The 20,282-nt window shown below is 37.1% G+C and overlaps 1 protein-coding gene across 32 annotated transcripts in view; it reads left to right on the top strand.

Moving 5' to 3' along the window:
- The window catches only part of GPHN (gephyrin), a 282,202-nt gene that overhangs the window by 150,888 nt on the left and 111,032 nt on the right, over positions 1 to 20,282 (top strand). For 21 of the 32 annotated variants that reach the window (XM_042047215.1, XM_042047210.1, XM_042047213.1 and 18 more), the window contains one exon: positions 5,488 to 5,526. The exons of the other annotated variants lie outside the window; for them this stretch is intronic. In XM_042047215.1, coding sequence (XP_041903149.1) covers positions 5,488 to 5,526 — 39 coding nt within the window. The remainder of the gene's footprint in view (positions 1 to 5,487; positions 5,527 to 20,282) is intronic. 32 annotated transcript variants of the gene reach the window in all.

Here is a 20,282-nt window from a genome sequence, read left to right as displayed (position 1 = left end):
TATTCAGTTCAAAATTGCACCAGCATTTTTATAATTATTGCCAAATGCAAATTTTCTTCAAATTCCATTTTACTTCCACAGACTGTTTTAATATCTGTGTCCTTCCATTTCTCTGTCTCAAGTAATGTTGGAAACCCTCTTGATCTCTATTGTTTTTAGTTTTCATGTGTTTTGTCTGTTTGCTTGCACTTTAATTCTGTTAATGAAATAAGATGCTTATGACACAATAAGGATATGTCGTGTTATAGCCATACTCTCACAGCAACACATTGCATCAAAGTAACCCAAATCCACTGAGACTTAAACTTTTCAAATAACAATTTCCATTTAATAGGCAGCAACTTAAACTAGAAATAATGTGGTTTTGTCCTCCCTGGTTCAAATAGTGCCTTTCCAGAGCAGCAGGATTTCTAGTATTGTTTGTTGTGTATATAGAAGTACTTCTGTTCTTCCTCAGCAATATTTTAGTGTTGTCACTGGACCAAAGGAAAATAATTTCCTTTTTACAAACTGTCACTTCAGGATGGCTCCATAGTGAGGAGCAATGAAGCCTTCATCTCACATGGGACATAAGTAATTTTGTGGTAGGAATAATATGAAATTACAGCCTCTAATAGCCCAAGCTATTATTTCAGTTTTTCACTCTTCAGTATTCCAGGTACCCTCCAATTTAATAGCCTATTTAAGCATACATTTTTGTAGCCTCTTTTAAAACTGTAGCTTTCCATATCTCTTAATGGAGGTCTTGCTCTGAGTAAAGTTTGATTTCTGTGTTAACCTATTGTATAATGATATGTGCTATGTGTGGATGACATCTGACCCTGTAACATGCCATTAGACTTTTTGAGGCCTTCATATTTCTTAGAAAATTGTTTCCAACCCAGCTTGCTCCTAAAGGGCCGGAATTACAAAACTTTGTCACGTGCATCTAAGCAACAAATGTGCTTCAATGGAACAGATTGCTCTGTGACAGTCTTCTTCCAAATTCTGTGCTACTCTGTTAGAAGTTTATCAGCAACTCTGTAACCATTCCCTTTTCTCGTAGTCCTCCGGGCAGTTCCTAGCTTATATGATTAGGTCTTTATCTGGTCTGCTTTAATTTTTCAATAAAATTTATTATTTGATATGCCATATTTGGTGTCATAAAATCCAACCATGTTTATGTGCCTCTTGAGAAGGCCTGTTATTATAGCAGAATTGATATGTTTGTTGCAGAACACTTTTCATTACACATCTATTACCAGTTTCTTTGAGAAGCAGCAGTATACAAATTATTTGCACCACACAGCACAGTCACAGTCAGTTTACACAAGTACCTGTGTCTTGAGAAATTCCACTCTGATTTAGCTGACTTCCAAAGGGCTAAAAAGTGCCTTTCTCTTCTCTTGTTTGAGTTTCTCAGGGAAACTTGGTAGCACACCATCATCACTGAAGGGCTCAGTTGTGCTGTCATCAACTGCAGTCACTGCATGAAAACACCTGAAAGCTGTTTGGACACCTGTAGTAAGAACTGTGAGGGGGAAGAAAGGCAGATCCCATTTCAGCTCCATTTACTCAACTATCAGAGGTTACTCAAAAAAATAAGACCATAAAACAAACAATACAGACAATACTTGTCTGTATATGGGATTTATGTGTCTAAAATGCAAAGCTGCATTTTTTTTCTGACATTCCCTTTTAAAAAGTTTCAACTGTCACAGTGGATATAAAAAATAGTCAAAAAACTATGATGGCAAGGAGAGATGCTTTCTGTGACAGTTACACAACTCAGTCTGTTTAGTTTATCATAAAGAACACTGAGAAATAACTTTATTTTTACCTGTACTTTCTTTGGCAAATAATGTATGGTACTAAAGGCTTTGTAAGGTAGCAAAGACTTTCTTTACCTACTAAAGAGAATTGTAAAAATAGCTGGTGATAGAAAGCTTGAGCCAAAAAAATCTAATAAAATCATCATAATGAAAGGTTTTGTGTGTTTGGGTTGGTTTGTTTGTTTAAGAGATTATTCACACAAGCGAATTCCCTAAAGAGCTGTATTCTTCGTTTTAATTCTGTCAGATCAAAAGTGTTGGCTAGTGGGAGAAATATCTTATAAAAGCAAGTTATCTTATACTCCTTGCAGAAATCATGGATGATGTTAAGTGAATTATCCTGCATTTACAGCCTTATGTTCTGTATGTGTTAGATGAGAAGATAGTTTGAATCAAATGGATCCTGAATTAATAATTAAACTATTTTATATCCTGAATTCAAAAGGATTACATTAATTGCTTCAGTCTCTTTTTTGAAAATGCAAAACCCTGATACTATTGGTGGCAAATGCTGGGGCAAATACCTTCCTAATTACTTAACTAACGTGTTAACCTTCTGTGTAAAGTTGTCTGACCATCATATCATAAAGGTAATGCTAATAGAATTCCTGTTAAGCCTTTGGATATTTTTGCTTATTTGAGGATCAGCTTTCATTTGCTTTTCTTTTGCTGCCCTTAATACTCTTGAATAGCAAATAGAAACTGTGTTTTCTGGCTTCCAAACATGTACGAAATATTTGCAAGCTCTGCTGAAGAGTAAAACAGCAGTAAGGAATTTGAATGTTTCATAAAATGAGAAGCAAAACCACAGTAATGAGCCAGGCAATCTCACATTTTTTTTTAATTTTTGAATTAAAGATTTTTTTTTTCCAATGTAATTTAGGAATGGCAGTTGGAAGAAGGCTGGCATGTCCTAAGAGTGAACAAATGGTTCCTGTGTGAGTGAGCCCAGTACTTCCAAAAGTACACCCAGATGAACAATATGATAATGGCGTGCTTTTTTAAGGGGGTAAAGAGAAGGGTTTTCCTCCTCTTGGTTTTACTGATGCCTTTTAGCTGTGTTTTCACTGTAGAGCCCACAGCTCATGTAGACATTTCTCTGTTAGTTTAAATAAACTGGCTTGTCTCCTATTAGTAGTGTAGCCACAACAGTGAATGTATCTTGCAGTCCTTTCTGTAACTGGGGAAGAAAAATAGGCCTGCCATAGAACTTCTGCATAATAAAATTTTCAATTTGGAACTTTTGGAATTTTTTTTTTCCTCTTAGGCATTTCTAAAAATAGTTTCCATTAAAGCATCACTTTGGAGAAGATAATAGGAAACTGAACAAAATTAAACATCAAGTTAAAGCAAAATAGTCTTGAAAACATTGTCAGGCCTGTAATTACACAATTTTTGCCCTTACTGTGTAATTTTTTTCTGGTCATGGTCTATTACAAAGAGTTTAGTAAAAGCTTAATACAGGGAAAATTAACAAAAAAATAATATAGACATGTTAGGAAGACTTCTCTGTGAAGGCAGCTTAAAGACGTGATAACTAGAGGGATATCCAAATGCTAGTTTGGATTTAAAATGTATGAAAAATTGAGTGAGTTAGTCCTTTTGACATTAGCACACCAGAATAGCAAAACGACTCACTATTAAAATAGTTGATCATTAAAACTAATACTTATTAAAGAATAGAGAATTTCTCATTTACTTCTTCCCTGCTGTTTAGGAGCTTTTCCAGCAACTAAGTGGAAAGAAACTAGGAGAGTCTTGGAAAGCAGCTGGCTTCAGGAGTTATTCTTAGGATTATAACTAGTCCTTCTCTTGCTTTTGCTAATTGCTACCACATGGAGCAGTGAAGCTTTAGCAAAATGTTGACTCAGTGTAAGTACCAAAATAGAAAACCAAAATGACTATTGTCACGCTTAGGCATGAAAGTCTTACCAGTTACGGACAAGAAAATAATTACTTTTTAACTGTTATTTAGACTATATTTTAGTTTCTTGTCCCTTCATGCATATATTCTTTTTCCACTTATTTTGTCATTGAATACCTAAATTAGTAGTGAGGTGCGTAACCTACTGGTTTTTATTGTTGACATTTAAACTGTCACTGAATTTTAAAAGTCCGTATTTTCCTCCACAAATAAGCATTTTCTTATGGTATGCTGAGATCAGTTTGTCATAGTTCATTTTCATTAAGCTTGAAAAATCTCCCTTCAGTGAGAAGGTGATAACAGTTTTGTTCTTGATGCAGTGCAGCTAATTGTAGTTCCTGCTGGCCACAAAATCACGGGATTTTGTAAAGCTGCCACTGTGGGACCTTAAGTACCTTGTGCTCTAATATCTCTGGTTCAGCCAGTATTTGCAGTTCCTGGCTGGTTTGTGCCATTACTAATCACCTGATAGAAATCTCTTGGTCTTCTTTGCCTAAATATTTTGCCATTTTGTTCTAAGTCCAAATAGTAGTGTTCAATACAGGAAAGTTTGGGTATGGAAGGAATTCCTATTCTACGACACAAATTTCTAAATTTGAAATTCTATTAACCTTTGTTATTCTTGTGCCTTGCTCTGCTAGAAGAAGGATGAGTGGCTGATACCCAGGGATCAGTATAGATGAAGTTCCATCAGCTTAGCCTATCACTACTGTATTCTTTAAAAACTTTGTTGCGTATGAGTGCATGGCAAGTCCATACAGATTCTCTGTGACCTTTTCAAATCCTAATTCAGCAAGGGCACAGCAAAGCTAATGATTCCTTTATATTATCTAAGGTGCTCTACAGTTTGCAGAAGAGGGAAGAGTTGGCTTCTTGTTTCGTATTACTGCATTGTCAAAGTGGAATGTAGGTTTTCAGTGTTGACAATAAGAAGTTAATGTGCAGGTAGATAAATGCATACACAATGTAGACTTCTAAGTAGACAGAAATAGTGAAATTTGATTCTTGGTTGATTCTTTTCGTTTCTAGCTAGATACTGAATAAGAAGTCTCATTACTTAAATGACAGATGATAAATCACTGAACTTTATTAGTGCTGGTATTTTCTCAGTTCTTACATTTCAGAGTTCATTGCATGTTTCTGAAATAAAGCAGCAGCTAAGATTTCTGAAACAGTTTAATTTGTTTAAAAAAGCAACCATGTTAAATAGCAGAATGCTTAAGTTAAAGGGAAGAGGATATTCAAGGTAACAGAAAGGTGCTGATAAGTTTGATACTTAGAAGAGGGCTACCCCGCAAGATTCATAAGACTAATTCTTTTCATGAGAGTGTGGGTGTGTCTAAGCCAAATTCAAACACCAACCTACACTAATAATGAGTAACAGTTAATGATGATTTCCGTTTATCTCACAAATGGCCGGCAGTGGCTAATGGGTACTCCTGTTCAACTTCACAAGCCATTTTGCAGTGGATATGGGAATGAGCTCACAAGACCAGCCCCTTTCCCCTCTTATACTAGAGGTGCTAGAGGTAAGTGTGGTTTTGGGAAACAAGGGTGGGAGGTCATGAGATGGAAGTGATGTGGGCTTCTTAAATTTTTCACAAACCTCAATAAAGGCATGTATCTGGGGATGGGCAAAGATTCAGTTGAATTCTTATTTTTTGCCCAAAGAGATTACCCAGTCCTAAACTGACATGCTTTCCTTGAACTGGGAGTCAGAAATCCCTTTTCTCTTCTGTTTTTCTGCTGCAGAAATTCCCAACATTCCCATTATGTGGGCTCCAGAGAGGGGTAAGCAACATCTTCAATCCCACCCAATCATTTCCAAACTAATTCTTTGCTAGTATTTTTTTGCTTTTTTAATCATCATCAGAAACAGTTTTTAGACACATTTTTCCCATTTGTTTGATTTTCTTGTGGATTCTCATATTTTTGTTTTATAGGAAGGTCCCATGGCCTCCCCAAGTGCTAGGGTCAGACTCATTTGCTGTTTCCATTTGTGTGCTATTCTCCTGTGGATTTTCATGGTTCAGTCTGATCAAATTATATTACCAAAGGGTGAGCATCTAGATTCTTGGGACTGTTTCACTCATGGTATCCTAAGTTGTTGAAAAAGCACTGCAGCAGCTGCTACCCTGTCAGTTGTTTAGCAGGCTTATGTTTTGTTCTTGCTGACAGTTGCATCTGATTATTAGTGGGCTTTGGTCTTTTTCTGCCTTGTCTGTCTGGGGACTGCCTGACATTCACTACTGTCTTATATTCTCTCTACCTGCTGGCTGTGTGGTGATGTCCTCCTGAAACCTTGGCCCTTTGCCTGACTGTCTGGCATTGCCTCTTGACCAGCTAAATGCTTGACAGTGACTACCTACTGTCCTGTCCATCTGTTGCCCGGCATGTCCTTTCAATGGAATTGTACATGGGCATTGGCCTCCGGCTGCCCTGTCTCCTGCTCCAAGTGCCTGGCATTGCCTTTCTGCTGAGTGCATCTGCTGACTTTGTGGAATTGCTCTTCTGCTGCTTGGCACACCTGCTGACTGTTTGGTACTGCTTTAGCAACTTGCTGAATGTTTGGCATTTTCCTCATGCCTTTTCACCTGATCCTTGAATATAGTGTCCCTTTGCTGCTCTTGGAGTCTGCTTACTCACTGATACTTGCTCTTTTGCCATTCTGTCCACTTGCTTTTATGCCTGGCATTTCTATCATATCGTCCTACCCATCTGCCTAGATTTTATTTCTAAATATGCACCAGTCTGAAAAGATTAAGAAGAATTGTAAGGAATGGGGGAAACTACTGTCTGGCTCCTTCATGGTCTGATTCAGTTTAACATACCAGCCAAAAACTGATCTCAGTACCAACATTCAGCTTTTTCATAGAACTACTCAAAACCCTTTCCCATGTTATGAAAAAAGAAATCAAACCCAAACCAAACTGAATTGTATTTAGTCTTTGCTTCCATCACTTTATTCAATAGGTGTATTACTACAGTAATACTGTATTAAGTATTAAATTCGATTGTAATTAAATACTACAACCCTAATATTACCTAAGGTATCTCAGAATCTGTGGAAGGTAGGTAAGAACAGGAGGGAAAAACAGTCTGTTGCTCAGCCTCAGAAAGATTAAGGTTTGACTGTAGAGCTGTGTTCATTAAACACAGTGGGTCAAAGAAGCTAAATAAGAAATTTTACAGGTCTCTTTATTTAAAACAGAGGGTTGCAGCTAATCTAAATAAACCCTTGGATCAGTACAGTATTACCAAACTGAAGTGTGTCCTAATTGCTGCTTCCTACTCTTTCTGTACTGGGAGAATGGTCAATTGCCAGTTTACAGAACCTTTTGTGACTCTCACTGATTAAGAACAAGGACTTGACTACATCCATAAAGTCCATAGTAAGAGAATAAATCATTGTCACATCTTAGAATAAGAAGCAGGATTTCCTGCCTCTTCTTTTAGTTCAACTCGTTTGACCTCTTTTCCTAGCTCTGCCACAGTTTTTAGCTTATTATCACTGTTTGTGGGTTTAACTGTGTTTTTGAATCCAGTGCCAACTAGGAACCAGAGAAAATATTCTGTCATAATGGATCCTATCATCATTTCTTAATAAATTCTTATGATACTTAAATAAATTGTACTTAATGTTCTTTTAACCTTAGCTTTTAAATCTCTTCAGATATATTATTACTGCTTTTGCTATCTTCAGAGGTACCTTAAATATGTGAAATTATGTCTAAGCATAGAGGCAGGGCAGCATCCCTTGAGTCAGTAGCAGCTTTCACCAGTGTGGGACCTGCTGTGGAATCTGAGAAAGACGCTGTGAGAGAGCACCTTGTTCCCATGTCCCCAACACCAGCTTGCTGCTGTGGAGGATGGCTCCCAGGACAGTTGACACTGTTCAGAGGAAGAGCTAGTAGGACCCTTCTCCCAGTTTTCACATTAACATCTAGAAACCAGTTAACTCATATTTTGCTCCAAGGAGCTGGAGGATGTGAAGTCCACCTTTATTTTACTCCTTTACCATCTCCTAGGCTCTCCTGTCCTCTCTCTTCTCAGCCTTTCCAACCCTCCCTTGCTTTTCCAAGCATATTTTTTTCACAACTTCATGAACTCTTGAAGATGGTAGGCTGTCAGTCTCTCACTTCCCACCAGCTTCATGTTGTTGAAGGGTGTGGTGACATGAACAGGTCTCAGTAGCAAATCTCTTTCTCCAAGCTTTAATTCCCAGTGTTACTTTGATGCTTCCCTAGGCAGTTGTTTGAGAAGTATAGCAGGGGCTGGAAGGGAGGAGGAATATTCACTCTAGCACTGCGGGGCTGCAGGGTACTGCTAGAACTCACTCCTCATCCCAAGAAACACAAGTAATTTGTTCATGTGTCATTTTAGTTATTTTTAATATAGCTTTTTATTTAATTAATATTACCTCAAAATTTTTGAGGGATTTTTTCAAATAATATTCAAATGACAGAAATTTTAAATGCAGAAAAGCAGCAAGAGCTGGAGAAAAATAAACACTAAGCTTTTTCTTGAACTTACAGAATTTTCTTGGCTGAAAATTATGCCTACCACAGAACTGATGCAGTGCTGTCTTAGGCAGCTTCACTGTAGCATATCAAGCTAAATCAGTTTTCCACGTGAAGTGGTCAAGTTATGGTACAAATATTTAAATTAGTTTAAAAATAATCTGTGGTAAATTTAAAGAATAATTTTTAGGTTTTTTCTTATAAATGAGTCAACATTTGGTTAAAGAAATAATGAAAAATTTGCACACAAAGCCCTGGGAGTAACATCTTCTCTATCAAATCCCTGTAACAGTGATATACAACATTATTTTATCTTTTTTTTTTTAATAGGGGTTTTGGGGAGGTTTTCTAAATCTTTTGTTCTTGTTATTTTCGGGAGGGGTCGGGGTAGGGTTTGAATGTATTCTTTAGTCTATCCTGTGCTAATTTTCAACTAAAGAGTAGCTTTTGAAACAGTCATGAACAGTTACAAGCCTTTTCAGCTCATAGAGTTTCCCTTTCCAGAATAACTAAATTTCCTGTTATCAGCCCAGTTATATCTCAGTTTTATTCCTCGTTAGACTCTTTTCCCTCCTTATTATCTCTGATACAAAACCCCTGTTACAGTTCTCAAAGTCATTTCCTGAGCTACAGTATCTAAATCCTACAAATTATTTGTCAGGCCAGAGAGTGTTTGTTGTATATTCTCTTTACTTCAATGCAATTTTTAAATTTCCATTTATTTTTTTACAGTTCACTTTCTTTATTCTTCTCTGTTTTCTAAAGGTATCCTTTCTGTTGATAGCAGCATTGCAACCTCTAAGCAACTAATTTCTTCAGTTGTTTCTGAAAAGAAAACAAATTCCTAATTAATACAGGTCTTTTGAACTCAAAAAGAAAGAGACTTATTTTTCTGATTATTTTTCTGATTATTTTTCTACCTTGGGATTTCCAGGTATTTCACTGCCCTGATCCATTTAATCACTGCTTCCACTTTCAGTTGAAGTTTTCTGTTTTTTTAAGAATAATGTGTCTGACAGTGACTCATGTCAAGCTGGAATTCAGATTTTATTATGTCCGTATGTTGCTTCTAGATTCAGATTGAAAAATGCATTTGGTTAATTTTAGACAAGAATGCCTTAAATGATACATGTGCTAAAGAACATACATGCCTTTTGGTTCATGCTTGTCATCATTGACAAAGGCTTTTGCTTTTACAACTCACATAACAATTTGCTGAATAATAGTAAGTTCCAGTGTCTCTCTACTGTTACCTCTTAACTTAGTTGGCCAATGGCTTTTTTTGGAAAAATGAGGAGATGATGTTGCATTACAAGTATAGAAATTTGACAGAAGATCAATCCCTTGCTTCCCAGCTGTTCCCCAGAGATCAGAGGGTCTGGGTACAGTCAGCTTACTCTCTGTCTGCGACCAGTTTGACACTTTAAGTCTGGTCACATTCACTAAGAACTTTCATGAGCACAGATTCGCAAATAGTGTAGTTCATGAAAATAATATGTTACACATTCTTGTTAGATTGACTATAATAAATACACTAGATCTACAAAATATAAGTGCAGAGCACTATGTACAACTCTTCCCAGGTATGGTCCAAGACAGGCAGAGGCTCAAACCTTACAGAGGCATCCCAGCTTTGGGGAGAGAGAGAGGAGCAAGCTTGTTGACTTGTCTGCAGCATGGGGTCTTATTCTCATCCTCTGCTAAAGAGTATTTTAAATGCCAAATTTATACTTTTGGGAGAAGTGGAGATGAGATTGTAGTCAAATATCCAGTTGCTGCCTTCATAAATGTTGGGGGGGCAGCCATTTGTATATGAAGGAGGGATTTCGCACCCCTAGCAGCAGGCCATCATGCCCACACTAATCCCTTTATCACACATCTCACAGCATCTCCCTTGGCTTTAGGCCTTATTCCCACAGATGGATGTGCAAAGTAATGAATCAGTGACTGTTGCAGAATTGTTCCCTCCTGTACATTTTGCTGCTGTTCTACCCAGACAAGTTTTAGATTCAGCCTTGAGAAGAGAAGGCTCCAGGTAGGCCCTATTGCAGTCTTTCAGTACTTAAAGGGGGTCTGTAAAAAGTGGGACCAAACTTTTTAGCAGGGCCTGATATGATAGGGCAAGGGGAAATGATTTTAAGCTGAAGGAGGGTCAATTTAGATATTAGGAAGAAATTCCTTATTGTGAGGGTGGTGAGGCACTAGCACAGATTGCACAGAGGAGCTATGGATGCCCCATCCCTGAAAGTGTTCAAAGTCACGTTTGATGGGGCTCTGAACAACTTGATCTAGTTGAAGATATCCTTGCTTATTGCAGGGGGCAGTTGGACTTAAATGGCTTTTAAAAGGTCTCTCCCGACCCCAAGTATTCTATGACTTCCTGGAGCTTCTTCCACTTCATTTGGGAGTTTGATTAAGTCAGATTTATGTAATTGTTTGGAAATTTTATGTGAGACTGCACTTAAGCTTTTGTTTGATTCGGCCTTCACTGCTCTTATGGAACGTCATAGCAACAGTCATCAATCTTTTTCACCTTCATTTTTGCTTTCAAGAAATATTTGTACACCTTTAGACTTTTTTCTTGTAACCTTTTGCAGACAGACTGAGTAGTAAATAAGCTTTATTTTGTGTACTGTTGCAATCACGTGCATCACTCATTCAAGTGAGATCATCATCACATTCAAGCGGCAGATTTTGCAGATTTCAAAGCTGAATGAAACCTACTCATTGCACCTTCAATTTTGGCTGAATTTTTGGTCTACAACTCCCTCTTTAAGAGTGAAAAATTATTGGGTTATTGCCACTTCCTACTAGGAGCTGACCTGTTCTTCATTTGAAATCAAATAATGCTTAGGTATCCAATGGTATACAGAATTAATCCATGAGCAACAAGGCTTGACGCTATGGTGTCTTTCAAACTCTTGCAATTCATCCATATTTTACTGATTTCTGCTGGTCAGCATTGGGCATTCCTGGAAGAACAGAGAAGGGCACAAAGTTCTTTTAGATGTGTTTATCTCCTAGGGGTTTTGTTTCCTGCAGAATCTTAATGAGAAGCTGCTGTTAAATCATGATCATTCTTTGCAGACAAGAGAGAGTAGTCTTCTTTTGACTTTAAGGTTAACAAAAATGGATTTTCCACTCTAGCTAGAACTGTGGGATTTTTTCAATAGCTTTTACACTGTTTAGACAGTCTAATATTTTCCCCAGAAATATTTTGTGTCTTTGTTTATTTTCATTGTTATCTTTTGTTTTAAAAAAAGGATTATTATTTAAGATGTAATTTGTTTCATCAGATGCAAAGTATTGGGCAGCTAACCATAGGTGCATTTGATTTCTGTGTTATTCTGAATTGTGGTCTTTCATCACCCATATAATTTATATAGGAATACAGCTGTCTGAGTTTTTACTTAAGTTAGTCTGCCTAGAGGTATGATGTTTGTAGTTGCTGTACACTTAGTGTGAGCAAATTTGCTGTGGTAGTGAGATGCTGTGAAGGTTCTCACCCCCCACATGTCCTCCCCGGATGGGGGAGAAAGTCCTTGCCAGGAATAAGAGATGAACGGGTCTTTTGGAACTTCTCGGTTTTCAGGTTGTTTATTATATCTTATCAGCAATTTACATGCTGGCAGCATAGCATGAAGCAGAGCAAATACCAAAAGGCAAATGCAGGAAAACTCAAGGCTTTTTAAAGGTAAACTAACCAATGGTCACTAAAAGTGTACATTATTTTTACTCTTCTACCAATGCCTAAGGAATTATCCTTTCACGTGGCCCTGTACTGCAGCTAACCAATCTAACTGTTTTCTAACCAATCATTCTGTACTACCCATACTGCAGAAAATGGAGTAGGTGAAGAAGGAAGAAACCTGAAAAACTACAAGGGATCCTCCATCTTGCCTTCATCTCTACTTACTATACTAACAAACCTAAAAGCTCTAAATTTTTCACTCTGTAACAAACTAAATATTATACTACCACCTAACTCACACTCTTGTAGATTCTCATTCATCCCAGGGCCTTGGCAGCTTTCTCCATGGATAAAGGTCAAAAACAGTGTTTTCCAGGGGGGATGGGTCTTTCAGATGAGGCAGAGAAACACTCCCTGCGCTTTGGGTTCCAACAAGATGCTTAGCATTCAGCGCAAGTGTCCTGTGTACATTTTGAGTACAGAGCAAGAACTAAATGTGATTTGTGCCTATCTAAGAATCTCTTCTGCCATGTCATTTCTTAAAAGCTACTGCCTTTCCTCAGTGATCCAGTCACACACTGCTAGTGTAAAAATAAGTTTGCTGATTTGAAAAAACAGTTTGGACACAGAGGGCATTTTATTAAAAAGCAAGGAGATCTTTCTGCACAACATGGTCTGCTGCTTCAAGCACAGCAGAAGTGTATATGAGGGGAGATGCTTATATATCTATGTTGCTGTATCTATATTAATGAAAAGGTGTGTATAAGAACCCTGAGGGTTTCCAAACTGAACTGTGTGGCTGGGAGGTAAACTGTCAGAATTTGTCTATACTGTGCAAAGTTGTATTAATGTGAAAGCATTGCTCTGTCACAGCTGAGTAGTGTCAATAAATTATTCTACCGGTTTTACCTAGTGCATGAAAGATATTTCAACATCTTCTAAAACTGAAAGAAACTGGTGTTTTGGAAGCATACATAGTAAACATCTTAGAAACAGTGTTACAGAGAGAATATAGTCTATACTGGTTTTTTATATATATATTGTTCACTATTACTGTAAAATACTGTAAGTCATTAATTAAAAGTAAAATAAAATTCCAGAGTAAAAGGTAAACTTGATATGTTTAATATTCCTCATTCAGTATAGATCAGGAATTCTACTGTCTTCCATTTCAGTGCTCTGTGCTACATCAGTGTCAACAAAATACTTCCCATCTTCTCTTTGAGAAACCTTTTCATTCAGTTGTTTGAATCTTGGAGGTAAAAAATGTGATTTGTGCCAGAAGTTAAATAGTCCTATATAGGGAGTCATTTGACAGAATACACAGTAGGTCACTTTGGATTTTAAAATCTGTTCACTTGTTCAGTTATAATGAAAGTGTCATTTGTGCATACCAAAACTGACAACTGTTCAGACTATGAAAACATGAATTGCATCACTGGATGTCACAAAAAAATCATTTCTATGAATTTTTAGGTTATGGAAAATGTACTTTAAAGCTACTGTTATTAGAGATGCTTTATCATTTAATTGGGGAGTAAAGATACTGTGTAAGAGAATCTTAAGAGAAAGTATTTTTTGGTAGTTCTCCTGTTGCTATGGTGTATCCTTGAAAAATTATCACTCATTAGTCCACCCTTTGTAATGCAGAAGTGTATCTTGGGAAGGGTCGTTTTTTATTAAATCTTCAACATTGATGATTTGAGATCTGAAACTGTTTAGAGGAGCTATTGCACCTGTGGAAGAATTTGACTGAAGTTTCAGAAGTGCAAATATTTCATATTTTTTATGAGACAGTGCTCCCTAGTTGTTACTCCGTTAGTTAAAGCTCATCACATTGTCAGTTCAGTCATGTAGAATTCTTATTGACATAGTGCAGATACCCATGCTTATTTCTCTCATTTCTACTGCATGAGTCTGTGATTTTCAGAGAACAAAATTTTTTACTTCTCATGTTTTGTTCCTTCTCTTCAAATTTTAGAGAATTATTTAAAGGTTGGGCTGGATTTCGTAGATTTTTACATTTTATATTAATAGAAAGCAGTTTGAAATAACTGAGGGAGAACTTAAAAAAATAGTAGTTATTAACAGATAAAATTTTAACAGTGTTTTTGTAATAGCAGAGTGGTGGTGTATTTACCAGGAAGTCTTCAGCTATACTACCTTTGCTGAACAGAAGGGGATTTGTTCTTGCACAAAGTGGAGTTGCAGTGGGAAGCACAGCAGTTTGCACATGAGAAAGAGGGCTACAAGAGGAAGCAGACACCTGACCCTTCTTTGTATGAAGTGCAGTGTCTTGTTTCCAGCTGCTGTTTTAACAAGTTCATCATAACCTCCCTACCATTGCAAATACTCTGCCTTTTGACACTGGCTTAACACACACCTTTAGACAGCTGTAATGTACTGCATCTAGTGGGCTGTGTCCAACTTTGTAGACCCTAAGTGCATTCCTTGTAGTGCAGAAAAGCATTTAGTGTCTTGTTTGCTTAGCAGCTACTAAAAATGATTGTTCTAGTGAGTTTATGACAATGTATGGGGGTAGGCAGTATCATAAAATTAAGATCAGTTTTCATGGCGTAAATATTTTATATACATTTAAGATCATAAAACTTCGTTTAGCAATCAGGGATAAAAAGATATTATTACCACAATATCTATTAGAAGTGATATTTAGAAAATGTACATGACTGGGTGCCTGGATATGTCAATTTCATTAACACTTCAATTACACAGATGAGGCAAGCAAATCACTGATCTATGAAGTTTATATAAATCATATGCAACCAGATTTAGCTAAAAATTTAGATCTAGATCTGCAGAAGTGGAAGAATAATTTACAAATTCCACAAGGTTGTTTTTTTCTAGTGTAATAATTTAAATTTTCAGCTTCTCTATTGTGTATAAAATGTGAAGCATCTTCCCCCAAATATTTTGCAAGCTGTAAGTAAAAAAGAAACTGAGTGTTTTTATGTAAATATTCTAATGATTTTGATTTCAGTTGAAGAAAACAAGGACTTTTAAGGAAAGTTACAATGAACACTAAGATTTTTATTAACTAATATACATTTTATTTGATGATAGTAATAATAATAATTTATTTGTTTACAAAAATAAGTCTCATTGGAGTGCTACTATTGGAAATTAAATATATTCATGGCTTGGTCATGCATAAATCATTGACTGTTCCCAGAGGTACCTCTACTTGCCACTTGCTTTTTATGGTCATCAACACAGTGGAAGTGTACTGATAGACTCGTTCGCTGATACCAGTTTATAAAGAAAGCAGACACTGAATTAGCTTCTGGCACTTGAGTCTCATGCCATAGGCATTAGGCTGCAATAAATGGTATGATGGGTCCCAGTGGATGGAGTGAGAGAATTCAGAGGAGGCAATTTGCAGGCAGAGGGAATCATGGGTATGGGAAGAAATAGAGAAAACAGAGTCTGTATTTAAGCTAGCAGTAGTTATTGCTGTGACATTTTTGTTCCTCGCACTGCTAAATTTTGTAGGGTCATTCTGTGATATTTTGATTCTGGGTGGCAGCAGAATCACTGCAGGTGTGCTGAGAGTGCAAGCAGCATTCTTCTGCTGCAGAATCATTGTCAATGGAAATGTGTTATTGGTGTGTGCAGATACACCAGTTTGTAGAGTTCAATTTTAGCTGGCTACATTAATCAGGATTCCATTCACCTTTGGCTGTTTGTAGATTTGAGTTGGGAGAAGAAAAGCAAAAAGAAAATGGAATCAGGTCAGTTAGCAGAGAAGTATGTATCAAGCTTACCACTGATAAGAGGGAAAGGCAGTAGGGTAAACCACCCTAATATGATTAGATGTGTTTTGTTTTTTTTGTTTACTTTTCTTTCATGTAAAAAAAATCTACAAAAGTCTGAGAGTGCTCTCAGTATGTATCTATGTGTACCTGACACAGGTAGTTGCATTCAACATCAAAAATTCCCAGCAAGGACATCAAAATGGAGACTCACCAGTCTCGGTATGAGTTTCTTACTGTACACTAAAATTGACAGAAGCTGGATGGTCACTTCATGAGGAGGAACAAACACATGTGTCAGGGTCAGCACTGGCCCCACATCTGCCTAGACACCACCACTCATCCTGTGAGCCCAAACACAGCAACTGCTGCTCACTTTAGCCTTGTGTTTTTACAGACCTGCTTGATTTTAGTTGTTTTGCAGCAATAGCAAATGTGGTCAGTTTCATCCATTTGTCAAGTTAACTGAGCAATTAGCCAAGGAAATTTGATTTTGGAAAACATCAAAGACAACAAATCCTGTCATGCCTTACATCCACCAAAAAAAGACGCTGAATGTCACTATACAGGTTATTGGTGACAAAGAATAGGAAGAATTCAAGGAAAGACAGCATAACAGTGAAATTGAGATGACACAAACTTCAAAATCCTTATCCAAAAAGCTTTTCAGTGTATTAAAAGAAACCAACTGCTAAAACCCGTATTTCTTATTGTTCATGGAGGAGAAGTAGATATGTGGTTTTTTGGTGAGAAGCTCTGATCAGTCTAGCTCCATGTAAGCTGTATTTTCTCCCTGCAAAATAAGAGTAGGGAAGTAGACAATAAGCTGAAATAGCTGATTTGTGAAAAAAAATTACTGGCACATGTGTTGTCTCCAGCAAGGGTATTCTGAGTAACTTTGAAGAAGGCATCTTATCTCCAGGCTGAGAGATGCAGTTTTTATTCCTAAAGTACACGCTTCTTACACAACTGGTTGACAGACATGACTGACCTTTTTGTTGCATATTTGACTAATCTGTCTCTCTAGTTCTTTCTCTGCTCTTCTGTGGTCTGTGAGCTCTGTTGCAGAGGTTATATAGGTATTTCTTTGGTAAAGCCCTTCCAAGATTTCAGCTTTCAGTGGAAAGCTCAAATAGGTAATGAAATGTTATTGATGCTAATGCTATAGTCAGTTAAACATAAATTATCTGCAAATTTGTCCATTAATTTGCACATATAGCTCTATTTTATGCTAGGCAGAGTCATAGGTTTTAACTTGTTCAACAGAAATAATATTTTCCACAGAGGCTGTCTCTGTCAATTTAATTGAATTTCTTATGATTTCTGAGTCTCATATTTGCATTTTAGTTGAAGAAGTAAAACTATATTACTGCCCAAAACCAGCTGAAGAGTATATGATATGTCTCATCATTACTTACTATTGAGGTCAAACTTTGCTATGCTTAACACCTGAAAGACAAAAAAAAGGAGTTTCTGACATTTCCAGAAGAGTAGTCCTAGGTCTTTTAATTAAATCAGTCTGCATTAGGTGTATCCTCCAAAAACTGCCTGGGAGGGCTTCCACAGGTTAGAAACTGAACTAACAATTTATGTGGAGGCAAAGAAAGGCAGTGAAGCAGCAGAGAACTCTGTGAAACCAATTGGCAGTGAGCCATCTGTTAAGCAACCGCAACTACGTCAAAGATATCTAAAAATATACCAGTTGGTTTGGGAACATAATGCCCTAACTCCAATAAAAAGGCACTTTGTAAACAATCAAAAATGTGCTTTAAAATCAATTGCATTTATTCATATAGCAATGAAATATAAGAGGTACTGCTCTCATAGATGTTGTTGGTAAATCCTAAATAATTAAATTGTTTGTCCCTACTTCTCCTCTTTGGAGCTGAAACTAACATTTTATTTCAATCCCATTGTCTCTCTCTGTGGCTCCCCCACATCCTGACACTTCTGTCATGTCTTGTCTTCCCTTTTTGCTTCTCCTGAGTTTCTCCCTCATTTATTTTCTGTCCAATCTGCCTTGGGCAGTCTTTCTTTGTAGAACCATAGAATTGTTTGGATTTGAAGGGAACTTTAAAATCCTCTGGTTCTAACCTCCCCGCTATTTCCCATCCCACTCACTTCATTCACTTGCCCTCACTCTACTCTCATTTCTCCCCTTCTGAGAATCCTACTGCTTGGATTTCCTGCAATTCTGCCTTTCCATTTTAGGTTCCTTCTTCCCACACTCCCTTCTCCTATCTAAACTACAAACCTTTCCTTTCTTTGTAACTTCCAAACTGGACTTTCTTAATTTCTGTCTTTCTCTTGAACTCTGGCTTTTACTTTCAAGTCCTTTCGTTTCTGTGGAACACCTCTCTTCCACCTCCCCCTTATAAGCACCTGTCTTCTTTGCACTACCAGCTTATCCATCAGAAACTGGAGACACTTCTTTGCTGTCATTTTAGTGGTTTATGCAGTTTTGGTCCAGTATTTTCCACCTACCTTTTATACAGTCATCAGCCTCAGGTTTGAGAATCAATGTAAAGGCTCAGTACTGATTAAGACATCAATGTGACAGCTCTTAATGAAATATCATCATTTTTTCCTGCTTCTGCCCAACAGTGTCATCACTGCTGTTGTAAGAGAGCTGAGAGCAACAGCCTTGATCTGTGATTCATTCTGTGCCAATACTATGGTCCCCTGAAGCAGGCAACAGCTGGCTGATGGTGAGACTACCAACAAAAAAATTGCCCACGAAGCAAGGTGGAACAGTCTTAATTCAGCCTTGCTAGAGTACTGGTAAAATGTGAAGGTGCTGAGTCACTAATTCCTCAATAGTTTCCATGGATGCAGGTGTTGGTACCCAACAGTTAACTCCTGAACTGGTCATAGATGAAAATCTAAGTTTGACATCTCTCTTCCACCCTTCCTTCAAATGAAAAATACTGAAAAAAGTATCAGAAAACTTGGCCACCAGCACTTTGGTACATTGTTAAGTTAAACAAAGAGTTGTTACACATTGCAGCATTGCTGATTTCATTCGTATATGTATAGCTAATTTAGCGTGTGCTTCCCAGTGTGATGGTTATTTCAGTTCCTGTTCGGGGCACATGTTAAGTCATGTTATTTGAGGACATCCCAAAAGTGGACTATACAGTGGCTGATTTCAAGAGCAGATGTCACTGTAGAAGTGGTTTACTTAGCAGCAGCTTTTTTTGGTTGCATCCATCCAGTCAGGCTGCAAACATAAAAACCAGAAGCGTTCCCCTGTTTGTAGAGGTCCATCTGCAGTAATAAATATAAGCATATATATTTTGAACCAACTATTTTTAGAAACTTGTGTTGAGGACTGTACTGCTGTTTGGACTTTATGCCCTTTCAGATTTTGTTGCTTAGTCTATACATTTTTAATAATCACATTGCCTGCTAGCAGTGACATTTTGTGGAGGTCATTTTTCTTGTGAAGTTGGAGAATGGACTTGAATTTCATTAAAGGACTCCCTGAGCTGCAGGATCGTTGTTTATGGACTGTCTTGCATCTTGTACTACCTTTGAAGCCTGTTTAGAATTTTAACTAATGATATCTTCAAAGTGTCACTGTGCTCAAGGGCAGAAAATAAATTTCAAAATGCACTTTATATTTAAAAACAGTTTTGAATATCTTTGAAGCATGGTATTAACTGAAATGAAAAGGCATAAATACAGACTTGCTATGGATGCGCACACAGAGAGTTCCATGTTTCACTAGCCTTTTCATGGTCAGCAAAGTGTCTCTTCACCATTGCAATGTCTTCATCTCCTATATTATAAGAATCATCAGGTCTATGGGTGTCTTAGGAATTTTTAATGTAATTGATGATTTCATACCTCAGCAGGTATCTTAAGGTAATCTCTATCCATGGAGGAGTTTTATTTTTGTCTACATCATTCCAAGCTCACTACTTCTTATTTTCCCTGTGTAAAACACAGTCACTGGGTTGTATTTATATGACTTCTCTGTTTCTGAGTAGAGAATGGCAGATCCTAAAACCAACATGCTATACTTCAAATATATGAGACTGTGGTGTCAGCTACTAAATTAAAGTTTCTTGGTTTTGTATAAACCAAAGTTCCAGCTTCCCACAACTGAGCGCCTAACAAGTTTGTTTATTAATAACGTACTCAAAGGTTCACATAGTAGCGGTGTCTGATGTCTTCTAATATTGATATTAATTTCTGATAATTAATATGCTGATATTCCTTTAAAACATGTCAAAAGCTAGTGACCATGTTTGAGAATATGGCCATTTGAATATCTGTACTCTTCATGTATTTTTTTTTTTCAGTTTTATTTATTGCTTCATGTAAGCACCCTTACACGCAAGTGTCCTTTTTTTAGAGACGCTGTTGGGTTAATTCTGTAATTTTCCTTCTCTGGGACTTTAGTTTTCTATTAGTAAACTAAGAGCTTACAAAAGTACAAGGATGTGATTGATAATTGAATCTTTCCCACAAAATAATTTGCCTGGTTTTTTTCTATTGTATTATTTTGCTATATCAAACTGCGAAGAAAATCCAGCTTATTCAGGGTGTCCTTATGTGGTG

Source organism: Corvus kubaryi, unplaced genomic scaffold (assembly GCF_017639235.1).
Source record: "Corvus kubaryi isolate FWS band 111438036 unplaced genomic scaffold, C.kubaryi_AGA036_p1.0 66, whole genome shotgun sequence".
NCBI classification, from domain to species: domain Eukaryota; kingdom Metazoa; phylum Chordata; class Aves; order Passeriformes; family Corvidae; genus Corvus; species Corvus kubaryi.
The sequence above is the reverse complement of the archived record's forward strand: the minus strand, read 5'-3'. Positions and strand labels throughout refer to the sequence as shown.